The 22278-nt window shown below is 33.6% G+C and overlaps 1 protein-coding gene across 2 annotated transcripts in view; it reads right to left on the reverse strand.

Annotated features, from left to right (window-relative positions):
• Positions 1-22278, reverse strand: part of Itfg1 (integrin alpha FG-GAP repeat containing 1) — a 240856-nt gene that overhangs the window by 21964 nt on the left and 196614 nt on the right. Inside the window, exon 15 of one of the 2 annotated variants that reach the window (XM_027939157.3) lies at positions 9202-9338. The exons of the other annotated variant lie outside the window; for it this stretch is intronic. Coding sequence (XP_027794958.1) covers positions 9217-9338 — 122 coding nt within the window. The 3' untranslated portion in view covers positions 9202-9216. Of the gene's footprint in view, positions 1-9201; positions 9339-22278 lie in introns of those variants that run through there. 2 annotated transcript variants of the gene reach the window in all.

Below are 22278 nucleotides of genomic sequence, written 5' to 3' on the forward strand. Positions count from 1 at the left end.
ATTAGGTGTTATTACCTGTGGTGTTCCAATTTAAAGGTCAGTGTTCCTTTTGAGTTGCATTAGGGAGTAAACTTTTCTGAGGTTATGTGCAATTATGTTTCAGTTGTCATTCTCTGATTAAAACAAAACAAAACTCTGGCTTCTTAAGTGGACAATGTCTTATAAATGAACTTAATGGGAAAGCTTTCCTTATGCTTTAGTGTACTTTATTTTCTATGGAGGAGATCTATACCTCTGAGAGGCAAACCAGTGGTCATTTTGCTGTAACAGGTCTTCTTTTTTAAGTAGCAACCTAAAACTGCTTAGTTCTGAATCAGGGAAAAAAGATGTGTAACTACCAACCAAAGGTGAGATTTTTTATTTTTTTTTAAAGTTTCAAATTGCAAGTTGTTATTTTTACTGAAACATGTAATTTTAAAAATAAATGTTCACTAGATTAAGGAAGCTGTTACATGCTACTCAACTTGGAGAGACCTGGAGGCAACTACTAGCTATCAATAGACATAAAATGCAAAAATACTGTATAATTTTTTTCTTTTGCAAAGTAATTTCTTTCACATGTGCCTTCTTTAAAGAGGACATGATTAAATTGTGAATATCAGTAACCATATTATTTTTAACTCCTGAATTCTTACCTTCTGCTTCTCTACATTTCTTTCCCTTTACTAGCCACTCAAGTCTGTACTGTCCATTTTTAAAAACTGATTTTAACCTTTGTAAATTCTTTCATATTTGGCTCTCAAGAGAATACATTCTTTTTCATAATTATTTGTTGCTGTGTAATAAACTAAGCCCAAATTTAGTGGCTTACAACTCTAACCATTTTATTTCTCATGATTCTGTGGAGAGCTGGGCAGTATCTGCTGGTATTGCCTGGGCTCACTTAAGTGGCTGCATTAAGCTGCTGATGATTGGGTGGACCTTTCTCTTTATGGTCTTGCATCCTCAAGGAGACTGGACTGGACTTCTTCACATACAGTCTCAGGGCAACATACTAGGAAAGCAAGTTCCACTGAATGTTCATGATGTCTCCTTGACTAAAGCAGAATCAAGCTGGGAGGGGCTTAATTACAGATGGGAGGTGGGGAGGATAAGTATAGCACTTTATACTTGAATGTTTATTAAAATACAACTGAAGCTTTGTTTTGTAAATTAATGAATTCATTTATACCTGAATGTTCTTTAAAATAAAACTGAAACTTTGTTTTGTAAACTAATAAATTCATGTTGGTGAAGCTGGCTTCAAACTCCTCTACTTAAGTGATCCTTGTTGCTACCAGGCCTGGTTAAAATTATTTTTTATTATTTTTCTCTCATATCTTTTCAGTTTGGGAAATTTCAACTAACGTATCTTCAAGGTAATTCATTCTTTCCTAGGCCATGTCCAATCTACTAGTGAGCCCATCACAGGCATTCATTTGTATTATACTGTTTTTTATTTCCAACATTTATTTTTTCCATTAGAGTATATTAATTACAGTTAGTTTAAATTCCTCTCTTTAAATTCCAAAGACTGTCTGCTTTGTCTGTTCAGACCGGTTTTCTGTTTTTGCCTTTTAGCATGCCTTATAATTTTTTGTTGAAAGCTGGACATGATTGATGTAAAAGGAACTAATATAAATAAGCTGTTAGTATGAAGTTTTACATTAGGCCATGAGTTAGGCTGTGTTTACTGGTTGTTGTAGCTATATGTCAGAGGCTAAAATGCGTTTCATGCTTGTTTTTGCCTCCTCTGTAGGCTTTGGGATTCCTTTTTAAATAGGGCCTGAAGGGGTCTGGGTGTAGCTCAGTGTTAGAATGCTTGCCTAGCATGTGTAAGGCCCTGGGTTTGATCTCCAGCACTGCAAATAAATAAATAAATAAAATCACAGAGGGCCTTAACTTTGTTTACCTCTCTTTTTCTTTTTGGAGTGCTGGCAACTGAACCCCAGGGTCTTCTGCATGATAGGCAAGCACTACACCATTGAGATATAGTCCAGCCCTCCTTGATTATTATTTTATAGGAGACTCACTGATGTTGCTGTTAAGTTTTGAGAGAGGGTAAGTATTCTATAATGGGGTCACAGACTTCTCCATTCAGTCCCTACTGCAGCCCCCACCAAACTTCTGTTTGGTGGGGGCTGCAGTTAAGTATTTCACTTCTCTCAAGTCAGTCAGATAACTGGGTTTTACCAATAATAAGCAGGTTTTACCAAGGTTACAAGATTTGGTAAAATAATTTCCCTTGATGGCAGGTATTCATTAAGGAGAACAGTAGCTCTGTTAGTAGTCTTAAAAATGTCTACTCCCCTCCTGCTACACACATATAAAAGCATAAGAGGATTATTTCTCATATTTCCTACTTGGCTATGGCTCTCAGCACAAGTGTACACACACACCCACACACCCACACAAAGATATATGTTTATGTCTGCTATAGATTTAAAACACTGGAACAAATTTTTTTCTTTGTTGATAAATTATTTTTTGTATTCTCCTAATAAATTTGCATTTTGCATCATTTTGATTTAGCTAATTCTACAACTGTATTTCTTGTTTACTTCTTCTTTATACATTTCAATCCTTCAATGTTCTTTCTTTCAGTTCCTGTTGCACATATTGTTACCACTAATTTGACATTTGATTAAGAAGATATTTAAAAATGTAAATGTTTAGTTCCTAATTTTATAAAGTTTTTGATGGCAATAATCTTAATATTTTTCCACATTTATAGTTCCTGGAAAAGTGTCATGCTCAGTTGTTCAGGGAAAGATGAAAAGTATCAAATATCAAGGAAGTCTTGTAGGATATGGAATCCTAGTTCTTTAAAGATTCCACTCTAGACATCTAGATATTGTAGAAGAAACCACTGACTAGTGAAGTCAATCATTTTATTCTGACAAAATTTTACTAGTGGCTCAGGCTATCTTTTTTTCTTGTTATTCCTCTGTAAATATATACTGCAGACTTTTTGAGAATAGTGAATACATGTTATTTTTCGTTAACATTCCCAGGATTACAGCTTGTACTTAGAAGATGCTCAGTACTCTTTGAATAATAATAATTTATCATATAAATCTGTAGGAATGGGGGTTTGGTTTTGTGAATGCTTGCCTAGCATGTGGGAGGCCCTGGGCTGGATCCCTAGTATTGCAAAACAAAACCAATTTTATAGATTAATCCACTATCACTACAGAGTTTACTGTGTACATGCACCCCAATACCCAGAAAACACACATTATATGATTCTAAGTGCTTTTATATTTTTCATTTGTCAATATTCAATTTCTCTTAAATTTTTATTTTCTTTTATAAAAATAACTTGATCATGCTTATTTTATAAATATATCCTTGTAAGTATCTTTCTCAAAAGGGAGAAATAAAACAAAAATTCTTATTGTTATGGTTTTGACATGTGGTAACCCTCAGAAGTTCATGTGTAATATAATGCAAGAATGTTCAGAGGTGAAAAGATTAGATATAGGATCCGTAAACTAATCGGTGAATTGATTCACTTATGGATTGTGTGGTAACTTGTGGGCAAACACGGTATGGCTAGAAGGTGGTCACTGGGGGCATTTCTTTGGGGTTTATATTATATCTCTGAGCTGAATTCACTCTGCTTCCTGGCTGTCTTGGACTGAGCAGCTTTCTTCAGCCATGTCCTTCTGCCATTATGGTCTGCCTCAGCTCTGGCCAAAGGTATGGAGTTGGCTGACCATGCATTGAACCTCTGAAACCATGAGCCAAAATAAACTTTCCCTCTTCCTTATCGTTCTTGTTGTGTCTTTTGGTCAGCTGACTAAAACATTATCCCTTACCTTACCTCATCTCTTCTCTACTTCTTTATAAATATATGTGGGAAAAGTGATGCGTCACTCATCTTTGAAGACATAATATATTAAAGGTTTTAGCCCACTACTAATTCATGGGAAGAGGTCGCTGCTAACAGCTGGTGGGAAGGAAAGGGCAAATTTTAATAAAAGAGTATGCCCAATTCCCATTTCTCATTTCTTATGGTATTGTTATTCATAGTACTTACCATAGGCCACAATTACCTAGTAGTATTATTACTTTAAACTGCTATTTTTCAGATTAACTAAGAAGAAAAAAAAAAAGATCTTGCTTTATTTCTGTTCATTCCTTCTAAGACTTGACTCTTCTTAACTAGATGTGAATTTCAGATCTACCAGAAATTATCCCTGAGGAATATCTTTTAACATTTCTTTAGGGAGCAGATCTACATGTGAGAGTTCCCTCAGTTTTTGTCTGATAGTTTTTATCTTCCTTCATTAAAAAAAAAATTTTGCTGGATGTATAACTCCAGATTGGTAGTTTGTTCTTTTAGTACTTAAATGCTTTAAATATTTCACTTTATTCGTTTTTGTTTGCATGATTTTGTTCTGCTATAGGTAAGATATTTTCTTTTGGCTTATATCTAATTTTTTTCTTTGCATTTGCTTCTTTGTAGTTTGAATATGATATTCTTAGGTGAAGACAGTTTTGGTATTTATCCTGCTTGGTGTTTTCTGAGCTTTTTTGGATCCATGGTTTTGTATGTGTCATTAATTTTGGAAAACTCTTGACTATTAATTACTTCAAACACTTCTTTATTCTTTTTTTCTTTCTGATACTCCAATTATACACATTTCTCACACTTTTAAAATATTCCAGGTTTTGGATGTTCTGTTTTATTTCCCCTTCCTATTCTTTTTTTTTTTTTTTTTTGTCTTTGCTTTTCCTTTGGGGGGAATGTCCTTGACAGTGTCCAGTCTACTGATAAGCCCATCAAAAAACATTATTTATTTCTGTACAGTGCTTTTGATTTCTAGCATTCCCTTTTGATTGTTTATCTGTTCTTAAATGATCACTTTTCTATTATTATCTCATTCACAGTTTTTATTAATAATTATTCATAATTCTCTGCATCATAATTCCAAACTTTGCAAAATATCTGAGTCTGGTTCTGATGTTTGCTTTGTCTATTCAGACTATTTTCTTGATTTATAACTTAGTTGAGAAGTTGTTATGATGTATTGGATCAGGTATTAAAGGAAATTAGGTAAACAGGCCTTTAGTGTTTAGTTTTATGTTAATTTTGCTACAACTTAGGCTGTGTTTAATGTTTGATATAGGTGTATGTGCCAGAGCCTTCAAATTCTTTTAGTGTCCTTGTTTTTGTCCCTCCTTTTGTCTAGGGCTTCATTATGAGCTCCTCATAGAGGCGGCCTGGCAGCTCTTTCAGCTATAATCCATTGCTATCACATTAAGCATTGTTGATATGGTGGAGTAGCAATAAAGTGGTAGGGATGGAAAGTATTCTATAATCTTATGATTAAAGCAGTCTTTTAGAAGGTTTGTATTCCTGGTTAGTGAGTTTCATAAGTGTTTCTTAGTATTTCTGTAACCTCCACACCTACGTACCTGAGACTGCTGTTTAGAAGGCTGGAGCCAGGTAAATTTATACCCCTGTAAAATCTTTTTCCTTGGAGAGTAGGCTTTTGTTATGCTCTGGGCATATTTCAAAATGGTAACTGTCCCATGTGAAGGGGAAACATGAGGGAATCTTTTTTGGATTTCTACAATGAGAAGCACGTAGAGGGGTAAAACTCATGAAAGTGTGAGGGCCACTCTTAATAAATATATGACAAAATAAATTTCTCTGTTTTTACTACAGCACATTTGCTCCATTGATTTTATATGTCAAAATAGGGGAAGTCAATATATCATAAGTTCAATAGTATAATTTCTTCTAATAGAGCTTTTACAGAGATTACATTTTGGTAGATAGTATAATCAGATGGATGTTGACTGAACTTTAAGAAAACATGAAATATTGGGTCTATCCCAATGAAATCATAAAGAAAATAGTAAAATTATTCAGCCATCAACCACAAAACTTTTAAATTGTCTTTACTTGAAATAGTTATAGGATGAGTAAATTGAGCTTAAATTTACGAGTGTATTGGATTGCCTCACCAAATTACTTGAAATTTTCATATTTACCACATGAAAAGTTTAAATAATATTTCAAATGTATGGGGGGCATTGCTAATTGTTCATTTGTACATTTCTACATAGTGCATTCTACATGTCTACATAGTGAAACTCAAACACTAAAATATATAATAACTATTCTATAATGCTTTCTTTCCAAAAATGATATAAGAAATAATAATGAGTTGGGCATGGTGGCACATGCCTGTAATCCCAACCACTCGGAAGGCTGAGGCAGGAGGATTGTGAGTTCAAAGCAGCCTCAGCAATGGCGAGGTGCTAAGCAACTCAGTGAGACCCTATCTCTAAAAATACAAAATAAGGCTGGGGATGTGGCTCAGTGGTTGAGAATGCCTGAGTTTAATCCCCAGTGCCCCCCCCCCCCCACAAAAGAAATAATAATGAAAGTAATAATGACAGTGATTAATATGTTTATTTACCACCTTATATATTTAAATGTCATTATACTTAACATAAAAAGTTAATTTATGGGCAAATGGAGAAGCTGAATTAGTTATTATAGGTCATTCAAATCAACTGTTCTACATATCTATAAAACTTTGTAAAAGGGAAAAGGAAAAAATGGAATACTTACACTTCAAACATTGGGTATATTTTTAGTTAAAAAATCCTTATATAAGAGTTCTAAAGATGTGGTCACTGGATGTCCTAACTACCCTTCAGAAGTTGTTATAAAGGCAAATTCTAATCTCTCACACCAGACCTACTGAGTTGAAACTTCAGTGTGGGTCCCAGAAATATGTATTTAGCATGTAAAGTCTGAGAATCATTATTCTAATTTAAAAAAATTTAATATGGTATTAAAAAGAGAACAGCTATAATATATAACAATTTACTAAATTCCCAGTTCATTTTCTTTATAATGTTTTAAAAGCCAACAAGATAGTAACAATGAATGTCAACAAATTTAAAAATGTTTTTTTGGAACCACAACAATAGAGAGAATATTTGTTTTCTATAGATTAAACCACAGCTAGCTATACTGAATATTTGACAGTGAAACTCAAACAGAATATATTTTCTAAAATTATTAAAACTTGAGAAGGAAGAGAATATTGCACTTAGTATGAATTTTTCATTTTATATATTAACTTAAAACTAGAAGTATTCTAACTGAATTCATCTTTGTATCAGAAGATTCTTAACTATTTATTTATGTAAGATAACATGAATTAAGTGCCAAACAGTATGGTAGAGTGAAGTGAGGATCCATGAATTACTACCTCAGTGAAGCTCTATGTCAGTAAATAAATGAATAAAGTTCCCTAAACTTAGTTTATATGAGTGCTCAGTATATGTTATTTGTAATTATTCATATTATCCATTCTGATAATGGTCTAAAATTATACAAATGTCAATAGAAACTACACAACAGGGATATTGCACAAGACTACGAATGTAGAGTTAGTAATTAAAAATATGCACAGAAACAATGAAGTTCAAAGTGATCCTGTAATGTTTATAGCTTGGCGATAGTGACATTTTTTTTCAGGATGCATTGTTGGATTTTAACAATTTTATATTCAGATATAGAGAGGATTGATAGATTTTTATCGTGTGGTTCTGATTTACAATGTAAATTATAGCATCAATCCTTCAATCATTATGCTAAAAACCAATAGAAATGGCAGCAATTTACATATTAGTAATGTGCCTTAAAGAGATTTTGTTTGATCTTAAAAAAATATGTAAATAGGGTAACAGTATATTTTTATGCCTGATACATGCCTAACATCAAAATAGTACATAGTTCATCATAGGTGTTTTTCATGTAGACATTCCACTTTTGCATCTTAATTGGTAAAATGATTACTCCTAAGAATTTACTATACTATTCTTTTCTCATTTAATTAGGGGTCAATCATAAAAATAAATGGATAGAAATATGGAAATGAAAATCTTTGTTTTTCATCCTAGGTAAATAGCTGAACAATGATACTATGCTTATATTAATCTATATTACCTGTCAAATAATTACATAGCAATAGCTATGTTAAAATATAAATTACTCACATTTTAAATTACTGTTCATAATAAAATGAGTTGAACACAGTGCTAACCCACACCCCACCATCCAATCAGTGGATTTCAGAATGAATTGTGAGTACTATACAACCTGAGTACATTTTTGGCTGCATGATACATCATTCATGTATATTACAGTGATCACTTTTTCACACAAATGATGAGTGACTACATAAATTTTTTGGTAGAACCGCATAAATTAAGTTTTACTACATAGGGGATTCATTTTTATTTTGTATTTTTTTTATATGGAAGAATGTTATAGAAATCAAAGCCGCTATGTTATGAAGATAAGGTTTTAAAGATTTTTTTAATATATTTTGAATTTAAAAAAATTTTTTTTAATTAGGTATATATGACAGCAGAATGCATTTTGATACATTGTACACAATTGCAGCACAACCTTACATTTCAATGTAGCATCACACCATATATGCATGCTGATTCATGATGGGGAGGGGAGACGCATGGGAAAAATGAAGGAACTCTGATTGGGTAAAGGGGAAGGAGTATAGGGGGAGGGTGAATGGGGCAGGAAAGATAGTGGAATGAGATATTTTTGAATATTGATTCAATTGAATCATCATAAAATTGTGGAATAAATAGTGTTTTAGTAATGCAAGACACACAAGTTTGAAGCTGTCCCCATCTCCAATACATATACACACATGTGCACACACAGTCTACCAGTTTTTTGTTTGAGAAGCTTAGCCTCAACTGTGATAACAGGGACTGGGAAGGTCAAACTGTGAAGCATAAAACTTACAGGCAAAAATTTTCCCCATCAATTTTTCTTCAGAATCAAAATCACTGAGGCTGAACTTCCATTTCTGGAAACATGCTATATAGTAGATGTACTTTTCCCTATTCCTCCTGCTTAAGTATAACTAAAACCCCTGGAAAATAGATGGAGAGAAGGCAGGCCAGCAAATGATCTTGGGACTTAAGGAATGAAATGGTGGTGAGTTCTCTGGGTTTCCCTTTGGCATTGTATATCTTACAATTTGATCTACAGAAGCCAGAAACTTCAGAAATGCCCATAGATGTATATAAAAACAGTGTCAACAAATCCTGTTATCTTTAGCAAAAGGACCAGGAAAAGAGCAGCTTAGCAAGACAGAAAATTTTTAGGCAACAACTCATCTACTAAAACCAAATAGCACAGAAAATACCATGACATCACCTCTGCTGATGCTAGCAAATGCAGTAAATGCCAAATAGGGAGCTGTGACTTTCACCTTCATAACCATTATGATCCTCCCCTTCTACTGTGGTGGTAGTGGAGACCACATGGGTGCCTTGCCTGCCACTCCTATCTGGAAGTAATGAGGAGAAACAATAAAAGGAAATGTTACAAAAAGAAATCTTGAAACATGAGGAAAGAAGGCTATAAGCAACAATGTATGTAAATACAATAGGCTTTCTAACTCTTGAATTTTCCCAGTTATGTTTAATTGAAGTAATTATATGTTTGGTTGAAGTAAAAACTATAAGTGATGTACAGTTACTATAACTGATGTACAAACTATAACTGATGTGTGTACAGGAAGCATATGACAATTATATTTTATATATGTATGGTTAAAGGAATATTACCAAGGTAAGATTTTCATATCAAATTGGTAAACTGATGATGCCAGTACTCTGTCAAACCTGGAACAATCACTATAAAATCTTAGCAAAGAAATACTAAAACACTAACAATAGTTCAAAATGGTAAGTTGTAAGATGGGGAAGAAAATAAAATAAAAAGAAAAAACAGCAAAAACTAAAAAGGTGGATTATGCCATTATTTTTCAATAACTTATTACATTAAGCATAAGTGATCCAAATGGCAGAGCAAATTAAAAAATATTACTCAGCTATAAGCTATCCATAAGAAAATTACTTCAAATATAATGATATAAGCAGAGTAAAAATAAAAGGATGGAACTTTCAGTTTCTGGTTCCACATATAAGGGATCAGGAAGTTACCAATCCGTTGAAACAATAAGTAAAAATCTGAGCAAACTAAAAAACCAATAATTCTTAGATCTGTGCTAAAGTAAGGACATGGGGCAAACTGCTGCTCTTCAAATTGTAGAGACAGATAGGGGCACAGACTGTCATAATTTATCAGAGCAGATACCCTTGTTCTAAAACTGCCATTGGAACCAGTGCTGGTGTAGCAAGACATGAAATATAATTGATGAATTTCTGGATGCCCACAAAAATATGCCCCCACTCTTGATCTGTGCCTGTTGAAGAATAAAGCTAAAGAAACTGCCAAGATCACACTGCTGAATTCATCCAGAATTAAAGCTTAGATGTGTCTCCTTAGGATCCACCCTCAAATAAAACAACTTTGTTAAATTCAAAAAGGTAGCTTTAAGGGGCTGGGGTTGTGGCTCTGTGGTACAGTACTTGCCTAGCATGCGTGAGGCACTGGGTTCAATTCTCAGCACCACATACAAATAAAGGTCCATCAACAACTAAAATATATTAAAAAAAAAAAAAGGTAACTGTTACACTGGATGCATAAAAAACATGAAAAAGGGCTGGGGTTGTAGTTCAGTGGTAGAACACTTGCCTAGCACATGTGAGGCACTGGGTTTGATCCTCAGTACTACATAAAAATGAATAAATGAAACAAAGGTACTGTATCCATCTATAACTAAAAACAAAACAAAACCAAACCAAAAAACACCATGAAAAAGCAAGGAAACATGATACATCCCTAGAGATAACCATAAAGAAAAGGAAATTTACCAAATGCCTAAAAAAACAATTCTAAACAGTTGTCTTAAGGAAGCTCAGAGAAATACAAGAGAATATAGAGAAACACCTAAATGAAATCTGGAAAACAATTCATTATAGGAAGAAGAAATTCAACAGAGAGACAATTACCAGAAAAAAAAAATTGATAGCCATATGATTAGATCAAGCAGAATGAAAGAATTCTGAACTTTTAAGACAGGTCTTTTGAATTGATCCAGTTAGAGAAATAAAAAAGAATAAGAAAGAAGGAAGACTGTTGAATCTATGGGACACCATTAAATGAACAAATAATCCCATTATGAGAATAAGGAAGGACACAGAAAAAGGCACAGGAAGCCTATTTAATGAAATTGTAGTTGAAAATTTCCCAAGTCTAGGGAAATTTCCATGAAGATCAAAGAACTTCAGTTAGACTCAAAGAGGCAAATTATAATCAAGGTAATAAAAGTAAAGGACACTTCTAAAAGCAGCAAGAAGCCAGGCATGGTAGTACATGCCTGTAATCCCAGCAACTCAGGAGGTTGAGGCAGGCTGAGATGAGACCCTGTGTTTAAAAAAAAAAAAAAAAAAAAAAAAGCCTGGTCCTTACCCACCAAAAAGGTGCAGTACAAGAAAAATGTCAAGTTTCTAACAAGTGAATTTCGATTAGAAAAAAGATTACTCAGCAGAAACCTTGCAGGACAGGAGAGAATGGGAACTTATTAACATTCAGAGTGCTGAAAAGAAAAATACTGCCTGCCAAGAATATTATGCCCACTAAAGTTATCCTTTAGAAATTGAGAAGAAATAAAGTCTTTTGCAGACAAGTAAAAATGGATAAAGGAGTCATACACCTAGAAGCAAAATGATAATTACCACCATGAAAACATGTGAAAGTATAAAGCCACACAAAGAAGGAAGAGGAATGAATAAATCTTTATCACGATAGGAATCACCAGATCACAAAGATTCAGGGTAAGAGCAGAGGAGAGGAACAAAAGTGTACAAAACAACAAGAAACAGGAGCAGGTTTTTAATCTATCAATAATACCCTTGAATGATGTAAATGGATTGAATTCCTCAATTAAAAGACAGAAGCCAGGTATGCTGGCACAAGGATCGCTTGAACCCAGTAGAGGCTGGCCTTGGCAGGAAAAACAAACAAAAAGCTACAAACTAGCTGAGTGCATTAAAAATAACAAAACAAAACCAAATAAAAATGAAAAACCAATACCTAACATAACTCCCCTGTAGTCACACAGACCAAAAGTGAAGGTGTAAACATACTTTATATACAAACAGAGATATGAAAAATTGTTCTACATGTGTAATAAGAATTGTGATGCATTCCGCTGTCATGTATTTAAAAAACTAGAACCAATAAAAAAAAGTGAAGGGATGGAAAAACATTATTTCTCACAAATTGAAGCCAGAAATGAGTAGAAGTAGCTATACTCATGCAAAATAAAACAGATGGTTGGTCATTATATCACAACAGAACAATTTAGCAAAAGTACATATAACAATTGTAAATATATATCCACCCAACATCAAACCACTAAAATATGTAACATAAATATTAACAGATCTAAAGGAAGAGAGATTCTAATACAATATTAGTTAGAGAATCTGACAGCCCAGTTTAAATCAACAGTTCATACAGAAGAAAATAAAGAAACATCAGAGTTAAACTATATTATGGACATTGATATTTACAGAACATTTCATCCAATAGGTGTAGAATATACATTCTTTTCATCACCACATGGAATATTCTCCAGGATAGACTGTTTGTTAGGTCATAAAATAAGTCTCAAAAAAAAATCAAAATAATATGAGCACAATGGAATGAAATTAGAAACGAACAAGAGGAATTGTGGAAACAGCACAAGTACATGGAAATTAAAAATGCTGCAGAATGATCAATGAATAAATGAAAAAGAAAAACATTTCTTCAATGAAAATGGAAGCACAAAATGATATAAATAAATAAAAATAAACCTATTTGATATAGCAAAATCAGGATTAAGAGGGAAGTTTATAGTAATAAACATATCACGAAGTAGAAATATTTCAAGTCATTAACCTAACAATGTAACTTGAAGAACTAAGACTAAAAAAATTACCAAAGACCAGAGAAACAAAGTTGTTTTTTTTTTTGAAAAGATAAAGAAAATCAGCAAATGTTTTAAGACTGACTGGCTAGATAAAGACACAAATAAAGTTAGAGATTCGGAAGGATTCATTACATCTGATGCCACAGTAATACAAAAGATCATTTGGGACAACAAGAAATGAATAAGTTCCTGTACACATACAACTTGTCATTAAACTATAAAGAAATAGAAAACTAAATGACCAATGCTGAGCAATGAAATTGAATTGGTAATTAAAAAAGAAACTTCCAACAAAGAAAAGCCCAGAACTGGATGGCTTCGTTTGCTAAATTCTACTAACATTTTTGTTTTTTAGTTGTCAAAGAACTCTTATTATTAATTAATTAATTCACATGTAGTGCTGAGAATTGAACCCAGTGCCTTATAATGCCAGGCAAGTGTTCTACCATTGAGCCACAATCCCAGCCTTCTACTAAACTTTTTTTTTGGTACTGGGGATAGTACTCAGGGGCACTTGACCACAGAGCTACATCCTCAGCCCTATTTTGTATTTAATTTAGAGATAGGGTCACACTGAATTGCTTAGTGCCTCACTGTTGCTGAGGCTGGTTTTGAACTCACTATCCTCCTGCCTCGGCCTCCTGAACTGCTTGGGATTACAGGTGTGCACCACTGCACCCAGCTCTACTAAACTTTTAAAGAAGTAACACCAACTCTTTTTCTCACACCATTCCAAAAATTGGAAAGGTAGGAAATCCTTCCTTATTCTATGAGACCAGCATTTCTTTGATATGAAAACCAGAGAAAGATACAACAAAAAATAGGAAATAACATACCAGTATATTCTGTGGAAAATAAATGTAAAAATTCTTAACAAAGTACTACCAAATTGAATCTAACAGCACAACAAAAAGATTATACACCATGACCAAGTGGGACTTATCCTAGGGATATAAAGATGATGCAACATACACAAATCAATAACTGTGATATATTAAATATTTTTAATGAATAATTAAATATTTTGACATAATAAAGGACAACTCAAATGATTATCTCAGTAAAACACAGAAAAAAAAACATTTGATAAAAATCATGTCCCTTCATGATAAAAATACTCAACAAATTAGGTAATAAAAGAAATAAACAATACAATTAAGTCCTCCTTATATGGCAAACCAAACCCACAACTAATATATTTAACAGGAAATAGTCACAATTGTTAACTTTTAGATCTAGAACAATTCAAGGATACCCAATTTCATCACTTTTACTCAACACAGTACTGAAAGTTTTATCCAGAGCAATAATGAAAGAAAAAGGCATTTGAATTGGAAATGAGAAAGTCATATTATCCCTTTTTGTAGACATGATTTTATATATTAAAAAAAAACCTGGGATGGATATGTAACTCAGTTATAGAACACGTGTCTAGCATGTATAAGGCTCCAGCACTGCAAAACCAAACCAAAAAGAAAACAAGACAAAGTCCCATCTAAACACTGTAGAACTGAGAAATGAATTCAGTAAAATTGCAGGATACAAGATCAATATATAATATGATATATCAAGAAATATGTAATGTTTTGAACAACCAACAATAAAAAATTTAAAAAAATAAATAAAAAATAAATACAAAGTACAAAAAAAAATGAGTTCCATGAAATGACCTTTTATAAAATCAATATATTAAGTCAATATCATTTCTATAAACCAACAAAAATGATTAGAAAAAAAAAAGATCAATATATAAAAACCAGTCATGTTCTTATATACTAACAATGAACTAGCTGAGGAAGAAATCAAGAAAGCAATTCCATTTACAACAGCTACTAAATCAAAACAAACAAACCAAATCAAATCAAACAAAGGCTAGGAATAATTGTTTCTTTAAATACTTTTATTTTATTTATTTACTTTTATGTGGTGCTGAGGATTGAACCCAGTGCCTCACACATGCTAGGCAAGCGCTCTAACACTGAGCCATGACCCCAGCCCCTAGCTCGGAATAAATTTATCCAAGTAGCTAAAAGAACTCCACCATAAAAACTAAAATGTCTGATTAAAAACATTAAAGAGGACACGCAAAAAAGGAAAGGTAGATCATATTCATATACTGGAGAAATAATATTGTTAAAATGACCATAATACACAAAACAATACACAGATGAATAATGAAATAAATTCCCTATGATAATACCAATGAGAGTTTTTATAGAAATACAAAAACTCCTATTAAAGTTTCTATGGAACCACAAAAGATCCTGAAAAGTCAAAGCAATCCTGAGCAAAAATAACAAAGCTGGAGGCATTATAATACCTGACTTCAAAACATTATAGGACTGGGGTTGTAGCTAAGCGGTAGAGTGCTTGCTTACATGTGTGAAGTACTGGGTTCGATCCTCAGCACAACATAAAAATAAAAGTAATTGTGTCCATCTATAAGTAAAAAAATATATATTTAAAAAAACATTACAAAGCTATAGCAACCAAATAGCATGAGACTGGCATAAAAACCAGCACAAAGACCAAAGAAATAGAATAGAGAACTCAGAAATTAATCCATTGCACATAGAGTCAACTGGTTTCTGATAGAGGCACCAAAAACTGGAGAAAAGACATCCAGTTTTCTCTGCACCTTTTATTGAAGAGGCTATCTATATGCAAATGAATGGAGCTATTGTTTTGAAGTATCATCAAAAGGCCTATGTGTTAAAGGCTTGGTCATTAGCCTATAGTGCTACTGGGAGGAGGTAGAACTTTTAAGGAGAGGAACCTAGTGGACCACTAAGCCACATCACCAGCCCTTTTTATTATTTATTTTTATTTTTTTCTTTTTAGTTGTATATGGATACAATACCTTTTTTTATTCACTCATTTTTTATGTGGTACTGAGAATCAAACCCAGTGCCTCATACATAATAGGCAAGCGCTCTAGCCACAAACCCAGCCCTCATTTTTTATTTTGAGACAGGATTTTGCTAAGTTGTTTAGGGTCTTGCTAAGTTGCTGAGGCTGTCTTGAGATCCTCCCACCTGAACCTCCTAAGCCCCTAGGATTACAGGTGTGTGTCATGTCTGGCAGGGTCTCTAGTCTTAACTACTTATTATTATAAATAATCTGATCTAAGAAAGATTTTAAAGCATAGATAAGGTTTCTGAGTAAGTCCTCCTGATTTCAAGTTTTGGCTTTTCTAATCTCTTGTGTTATATCAGGCAAGTTATTTAACCTCTTCAAAGTATAGTTATCTCATTTATAAAACAATTAAATAATTATAACATGACATTTTATATATTAAAAGCATACATGACATTTGGTACTTAGTCATTTCTTCAATAAATACACCAATCATTCAATAAATGTTTATTACGTGAATGCATTAATCTGTGTCAGGCATAATTTTTGGCGGAATAAGTATATACTGTTGAACAAGCCAGGTATTGCTCTCAAGTCATTTAAGTTTTGTGGAAGGGATGGGAGAGTTAGGATAAAGAAAATAAGAAAATAATCTTATTGATAACTGCTATCATCCCTGGGGCCTGGCACAGTCTGAATCTCTATTATCTTACAACATCTATTTCTACTCTCATGCTCACTCTGCATCTGTTATATAGGCCTCCTTAATGCCATGATTTCACTAAGAACATTCCCATCTCAGAGCCATTTTACTTTTGGTTCCCCCTCCCTGGGACAACCCATCCTTCTGATATCTCAATGGTTCACTTCCTTAATATCTTTGTTCAAATGTCACCTCACCAAGCACTTCTCTGATCACCTTTTAATAAAAAACCACTTCCCACCTTCACTATTCCCAAGTACTTACCACTTATATTTTTATAAGTTCATGTGAGAAGGATCTTTGCTTTGTTCTCTTCTATAACCCCAGCATTAAGAGTAATACTAGCATAATACTGAATAGATATTTGTTGAATAAAGAATAATACAAATAAAAACAGGTTGATGTGATATAGAGTGGTTCAAGGCCTACTTTTGGTTAGTCAGAGAAGGCCTCTTTAGGAAGAAAACATGTAAGATCAGTTTGTGAATGATGGGAATACAGGTAAAAATATGGGAAGCATTTTAGGCTCAAGACGGTAGCATGTACTTGCAGGTTGAAGCAGTGATGGAAGGAAATCAACAGGGTAGGGGATGTTATGAAGGTAGGATCAACTAGATTTTTTCATGGACTAATGTGGAGGTTGTGAAAGTAGGAGGTAATCAAGAAGGACTCTGAGATACTGAATGTTTTCAGCAGAAAGAAATGATGTTTAAATAGTTAAATATGATTACCCTATGGTCAATATTTCAAAGCCACCATCACCAACTTAGTGAGGCACTTAGCAACTCAGAGAGATCCTGGCTCTAAATAAAATACAAAACAGGGCTGGGGATGTAGACCTGGGTTCAATTCCCGGTACAATAAATAAATAAATAAATAAAATAAAAAACAAAGCACTTTAAGGCACAGCTTTATATTATTGTCCTCTAAAATCTCTGAACTCAACGTCTGATCTGTCAAAAGGATAGAAGCTTGTAGTTAAAGACATAGGCACAAAATGAAGCTTTTCCAGGCTTGTGGTGAAGACGAACTGCAAAGGACACGTTATCCGTACGTAATTCAACATAATTTACTGAATCACATTAATTCTGAAACAACATTTTCCAAATTTCAACTTTTAAATTGGGAGCGTCTTACGATCAATAGGGTTCAGGTTGCGATAGATTAGTGGCGTTTTCCCTCTCTCGGTAGTTGGGTATGGAACCAGGACAAACCGGGCTAGGTCCCGGCACTATCTTTTGTCACGTGCAGACTGCGGCTGTTACACAATAGCGCAGGTTAAGCGCTTGTCACAAAGCTTCACGCAAAATGAGAGATCGACGTAGATTTTGATATTCAAATTATTTATTTTTGAACTTTGAAAACATTATGCAAAATGAAAAAAGCTTGCCACAAAAGGACATTTTTATGGTATGATCCCATTTATATGCAGTTTTCAGAATAGGTGGATTCACAGAGAAAGATGATGGTTGCTAGGGGCTGGAGGGAAAGGGTAATGAGGCATGAATACTAATGGGTATAGGGTTTTATTTTAAGGTTGATGAAAATTAGGAAGTGTCATGTCTGCAAAACTTTATACATAAACCAAAAACCACTGAACTGTACATGTTAAATGGTGAATTTTGTGGTATGTGAATTACATCTGAAAAGAATCATGGGATTTTGGGCTGGAGTAATAGATACTAGGTAGCTATCTCTTACAAGAAAGGTGGTTAATCACATGTTCTTTAGATCCAACTGGAGAGATCAAGTTTTTGGAAAATGAATATACACTATGGTCCTGATTGATTAAACTGATTGTTGTACACTGATTATATGATTAGAATCAGTGTTGAATCTCCGTATTTGTTCCTAGGATGAAGTCTGTTAAAGCACATAGCTCTCTCACTGAAGATCTCTTCAAAAGGCTGGAAACTAATAACTTTATTACAATATTAAACTAATAATATAGCATAGAAAACACGGATGAATAAAAATAATCCCTTCTTCTTCCTCTAAGTTGATTATGCAGAATATTAAGTGCCCCCTTCCCCATTTTTTATACCTTTATTTTATTTATTTATTCATCTTTATGTGGTACTGAGGATCAAACCCAGGGCCTCGCACATGCTAAGCAAGCGCTTTACTGCTGAGACACAACCCCAGCACCCCCTTTTATTCTTAATCCTTACTCAGAAACATATCGTCTAGTGCAGGAAGAATCTGAGTAATAATTGTCTTTAGACTAGTTCTTAATCAAAGGTGATTTATACTCTCAGGAGACATCTAAAAATATCTGAAGACATTTTTGGTTGTCAAAACTGGAGAGTGCTATTGGACTATAGTGGTTAGAGGCCAGGAAGGCTGCTAAGAATCCAACAGTAAATAAAATAACCCACAACAAAAATTTAGCCCAAGTCAGTAATGCTGACTTGAAAAATTCTTATATAGGTTATAAGTCCCAACAATAAAACTTTATAAATTCATGAATATTCAGTTGATTCTAATTTTCTGTGGATATTTGCATATTTACTTTTTTGCACTGCTAGGGATTAAACCCAAGGCCTCGAGCATGTTAGGCAAGCACGCTACCACTGAGTTACTTTCCCATCCCTTTTTGTGGATATTTGGATTTCCTTCTATCTACTTATCTCAATGGTAATACTATTTGCTAGGTATTTTATGGCAATGCAAACAGAAAGCTGAATTAGGCAAAGATCTGCAAGATGAGGAACTTATGTTTCAAGGAGGAAGACAAGAAAGGCATATCCATATGGTCTGGGGCTCCTTTTCTCTTATTTTTTGATAGTTTAACAAGGAGCTGGGTCAGCCCTTTGAATAGCTTAATGATTAAGGCATAGTTGCAGATATGTTTTAAACAGGGAAACACCATATTAATCCATAGTGGCTGTACAGTTATTTTTCTTCATCCTTGTGTTATTTTCTTTCTTTTTTTTTTTTTTAAAAAAAATAGATAGTAGTCATTCTGTTGGGTAGAATCTTTTTGCATTTTCCTACTGACTGATGATGTTGAGCATCTTTTCATGTGTTTACTGGCCATTTGAATATCTTCCCTAGAGAAATGTCTGTTCAAGATTTATGCCCATTACAACATTTTATTGTTGAGTACCCCATATATTTAAAGATTCTTCTTGAGGCAACACTTTTATCTAAAGTGGCTTTTCTTTGTTTATTTTTGAATACTCAAAACTAATAGTAGCCTTTCAAAAATAATTACTCCTTCATAGGGTGGACTATGAAAAGGAGAACATTACAGGATAACATTAAAGAATACTGATTAGGCTGGGCTAGGTGGTACATGTTTATAATTCCAGCTACATGGGGGAAGCTGACACAGGAGGATTACAAGTTCAAGGCCAGTATCAGCAAATTAGTGAGACCCTGTGTCAAAAATTAAGGGCTGAAGATGTAATTCAGTGGTAGAGTACCCCTGAGTTAAATCCCAGGAACACCAAAAAAAAAAAAAAAAAAAAAAAAGTGATTTGTGTATGTGGGTGAAGGAATGGCAGATATTTTAAGGGAAAGTTTTAAAGTTTTACCTATAAAATTTTTGTTCCTGAAATTTAGTTGTGTAATATAAAATTGAGGCCTGAGTTTGCCAATGTTGTGGAACAATTCTGTTTTAATGATAAGATGTTTATCAGACCACCACTGTCTCCATTTCTAAACTATTTGAGTGTATTAAATAGTATCTTCCTAGGTAAAAGAGATAATTTGCATCTTAAAAATGACCACCTACCCCATCTCATCTATTATTCAGAAGTCACTAAAAAAATGATGAAATATTTATTGATTACAGAATAAGTGCTTCTATTATCTAGTTTGACATAAAAGAATGTCAATAACCTTATATTTGCCTGAGAGCACTATTTGGTTTCTAGTATTCAGTCTGTAAGGTAGTACTGCATTTTCTAACTTGTGAATATAAATAAACTGTCATTTTTGTTTATTCAATCAAACCACCAATACTACGTATTATTGAAAAGTTTGTATGGAAAAGGCTTACATACTAAAGTAAGGCAGTTACAATGATACATTATTTTATCTATAAATATGACCAGGTTCTTTGATTAAAATGACTGAGTTTAATTATAGTTGAATAGTTGAAAATGTAACTTTTCTGGTCTTGAATGTTATAAATATCAGAAAGTTAAAATCTGTTTATCTTTCTTAAACCATTGCAAGAGCAGAATATCAGGATAATAATTTGGACTTACTATACTGGGGAATTTTTTCTTTTTCCTTATCCATCAATAGATTTCCTGACAGAAGTCTCACAGCTAATACTATTAAATAAGAACATCATGTGAAGTACTTAGCATTGTACTAACTGGTACAAAGTAATTTCTAATGAATTTTAGCCATTATTATTACTTAGAAGTAGCTCCTAAGTCCTAGGTTATGAAAGAGATCTCTCAGGAATAAACATCAAGCTTTTTGCAAGATGACACCTACAAATAATGTTGTAGTTTTAAAATGTATAATTTTTGTTGTTAGATAGTCCTGAGTTTAAAAGATATTCTACAGCTGAAAAACCTGAGGCTCTGAAAGCTTAAGATCAGTAATTTGAGCTTTCAGAGCCTCAGTTTCCTTAGCTGTAGAATGGTGATAATAGGAGATACCATGCAGAGATACTGTAAAATTCAATGCAATAATATCCAGGGTCTGATATAGCTCCTAGCACATGTAGGTGCTTTACAATTACAAATCTGTTGGCTTGCATTTAATTTTTATGAACGATTTCCATTACTTTATATTAGACTAAGTAATCTTACAACCAGAAATGAACTATAACTATGATATGTTTTAGTTAAGCACTCTTCAAGTTTTCTGCCTTAAGTTTTATTTTTAAAATACGAAAGCCTTCGAACTAATTTTAAGCAAGCATTTGTTTAACAAATACTTGGATGTCCTAGAATGGGTAAAACACATAGAATCAGTTCTCAAAGAGTCTCCAGGCCAACTTAGATAAGAAACACAAGAGACAGTTCTATTGACATTTGGTAGGAAGAACTTATTTCTGGTTTGGAGAGTGAGGTTAATAAAGGATTGATGGGACAGTGCTATTTTTCTAAGTTGTAGAAATGCTGAAGTTATGAGATAGGGGAAAAGGGAGAGATTGAAAATGGCATGGAATGTGGAGGTGGAAAAGCTAGATATACCGGAAGTCAAGCTGGATATGTGTGGAGTTTATAAAAGGAATAGAAATAGATAAGGGTGATGAGTAATTAAATGGAAGATATAGCAGAAGAAAGAATATAAGAGATTAAAGACAACTCTGTCATAACAGAACATTCTGACAGCAATAAAAGAACTTCTTCATGACATACCTCATCTCCTGCCCCTCAGTACTGGGAATTGAACCCATGGCCTTGTGCATGCTAGACAAATAATTTACCACTGAGTTCCATCCCCAACTCCGTTTATTTTATTTTGAGAGAGGGTCTTACTGTCTTCCTCAGGCTGACTTTGAACTTTGTGATCCTCCTGCCTCAGAATCCCAAGAACTTGACAAGCACACACCACCATACCTTGTGCCATATTACATTTAAGTTGCCAAAAGTACAGAAGAAAGACAGAATATAAAAAGCTGCAAGAGAGAAACACCAAGTCACATTTAGAGGGAAATCCATCAGAATAATAGCAGGGTAGGAGGGCATGGAATGATGTATTTTATTCTTCAGATTTGAATGAAGGTCTTCCAAGATAAGCATAAACTCCAGGAATTCATAACCACTAGAAAACCATTACAGAAGATACTTAAGGGAACCTGTCACTCAGAAGAGGAGGAAAGATTAGCACAATCATAAGATCATGGGAAAGAACAAATTGCATTAGAAGAGT

Source organism: Marmota flaviventris, chromosome 18 (genome assembly GCF_047511675.1).
Source record: "Marmota flaviventris isolate mMarFla1 chromosome 18, mMarFla1.hap1, whole genome shotgun sequence".
Lineage (NCBI taxonomy): Eukaryota > Metazoa > Chordata > Mammalia > Rodentia > Sciuridae > Marmota > Marmota flaviventris.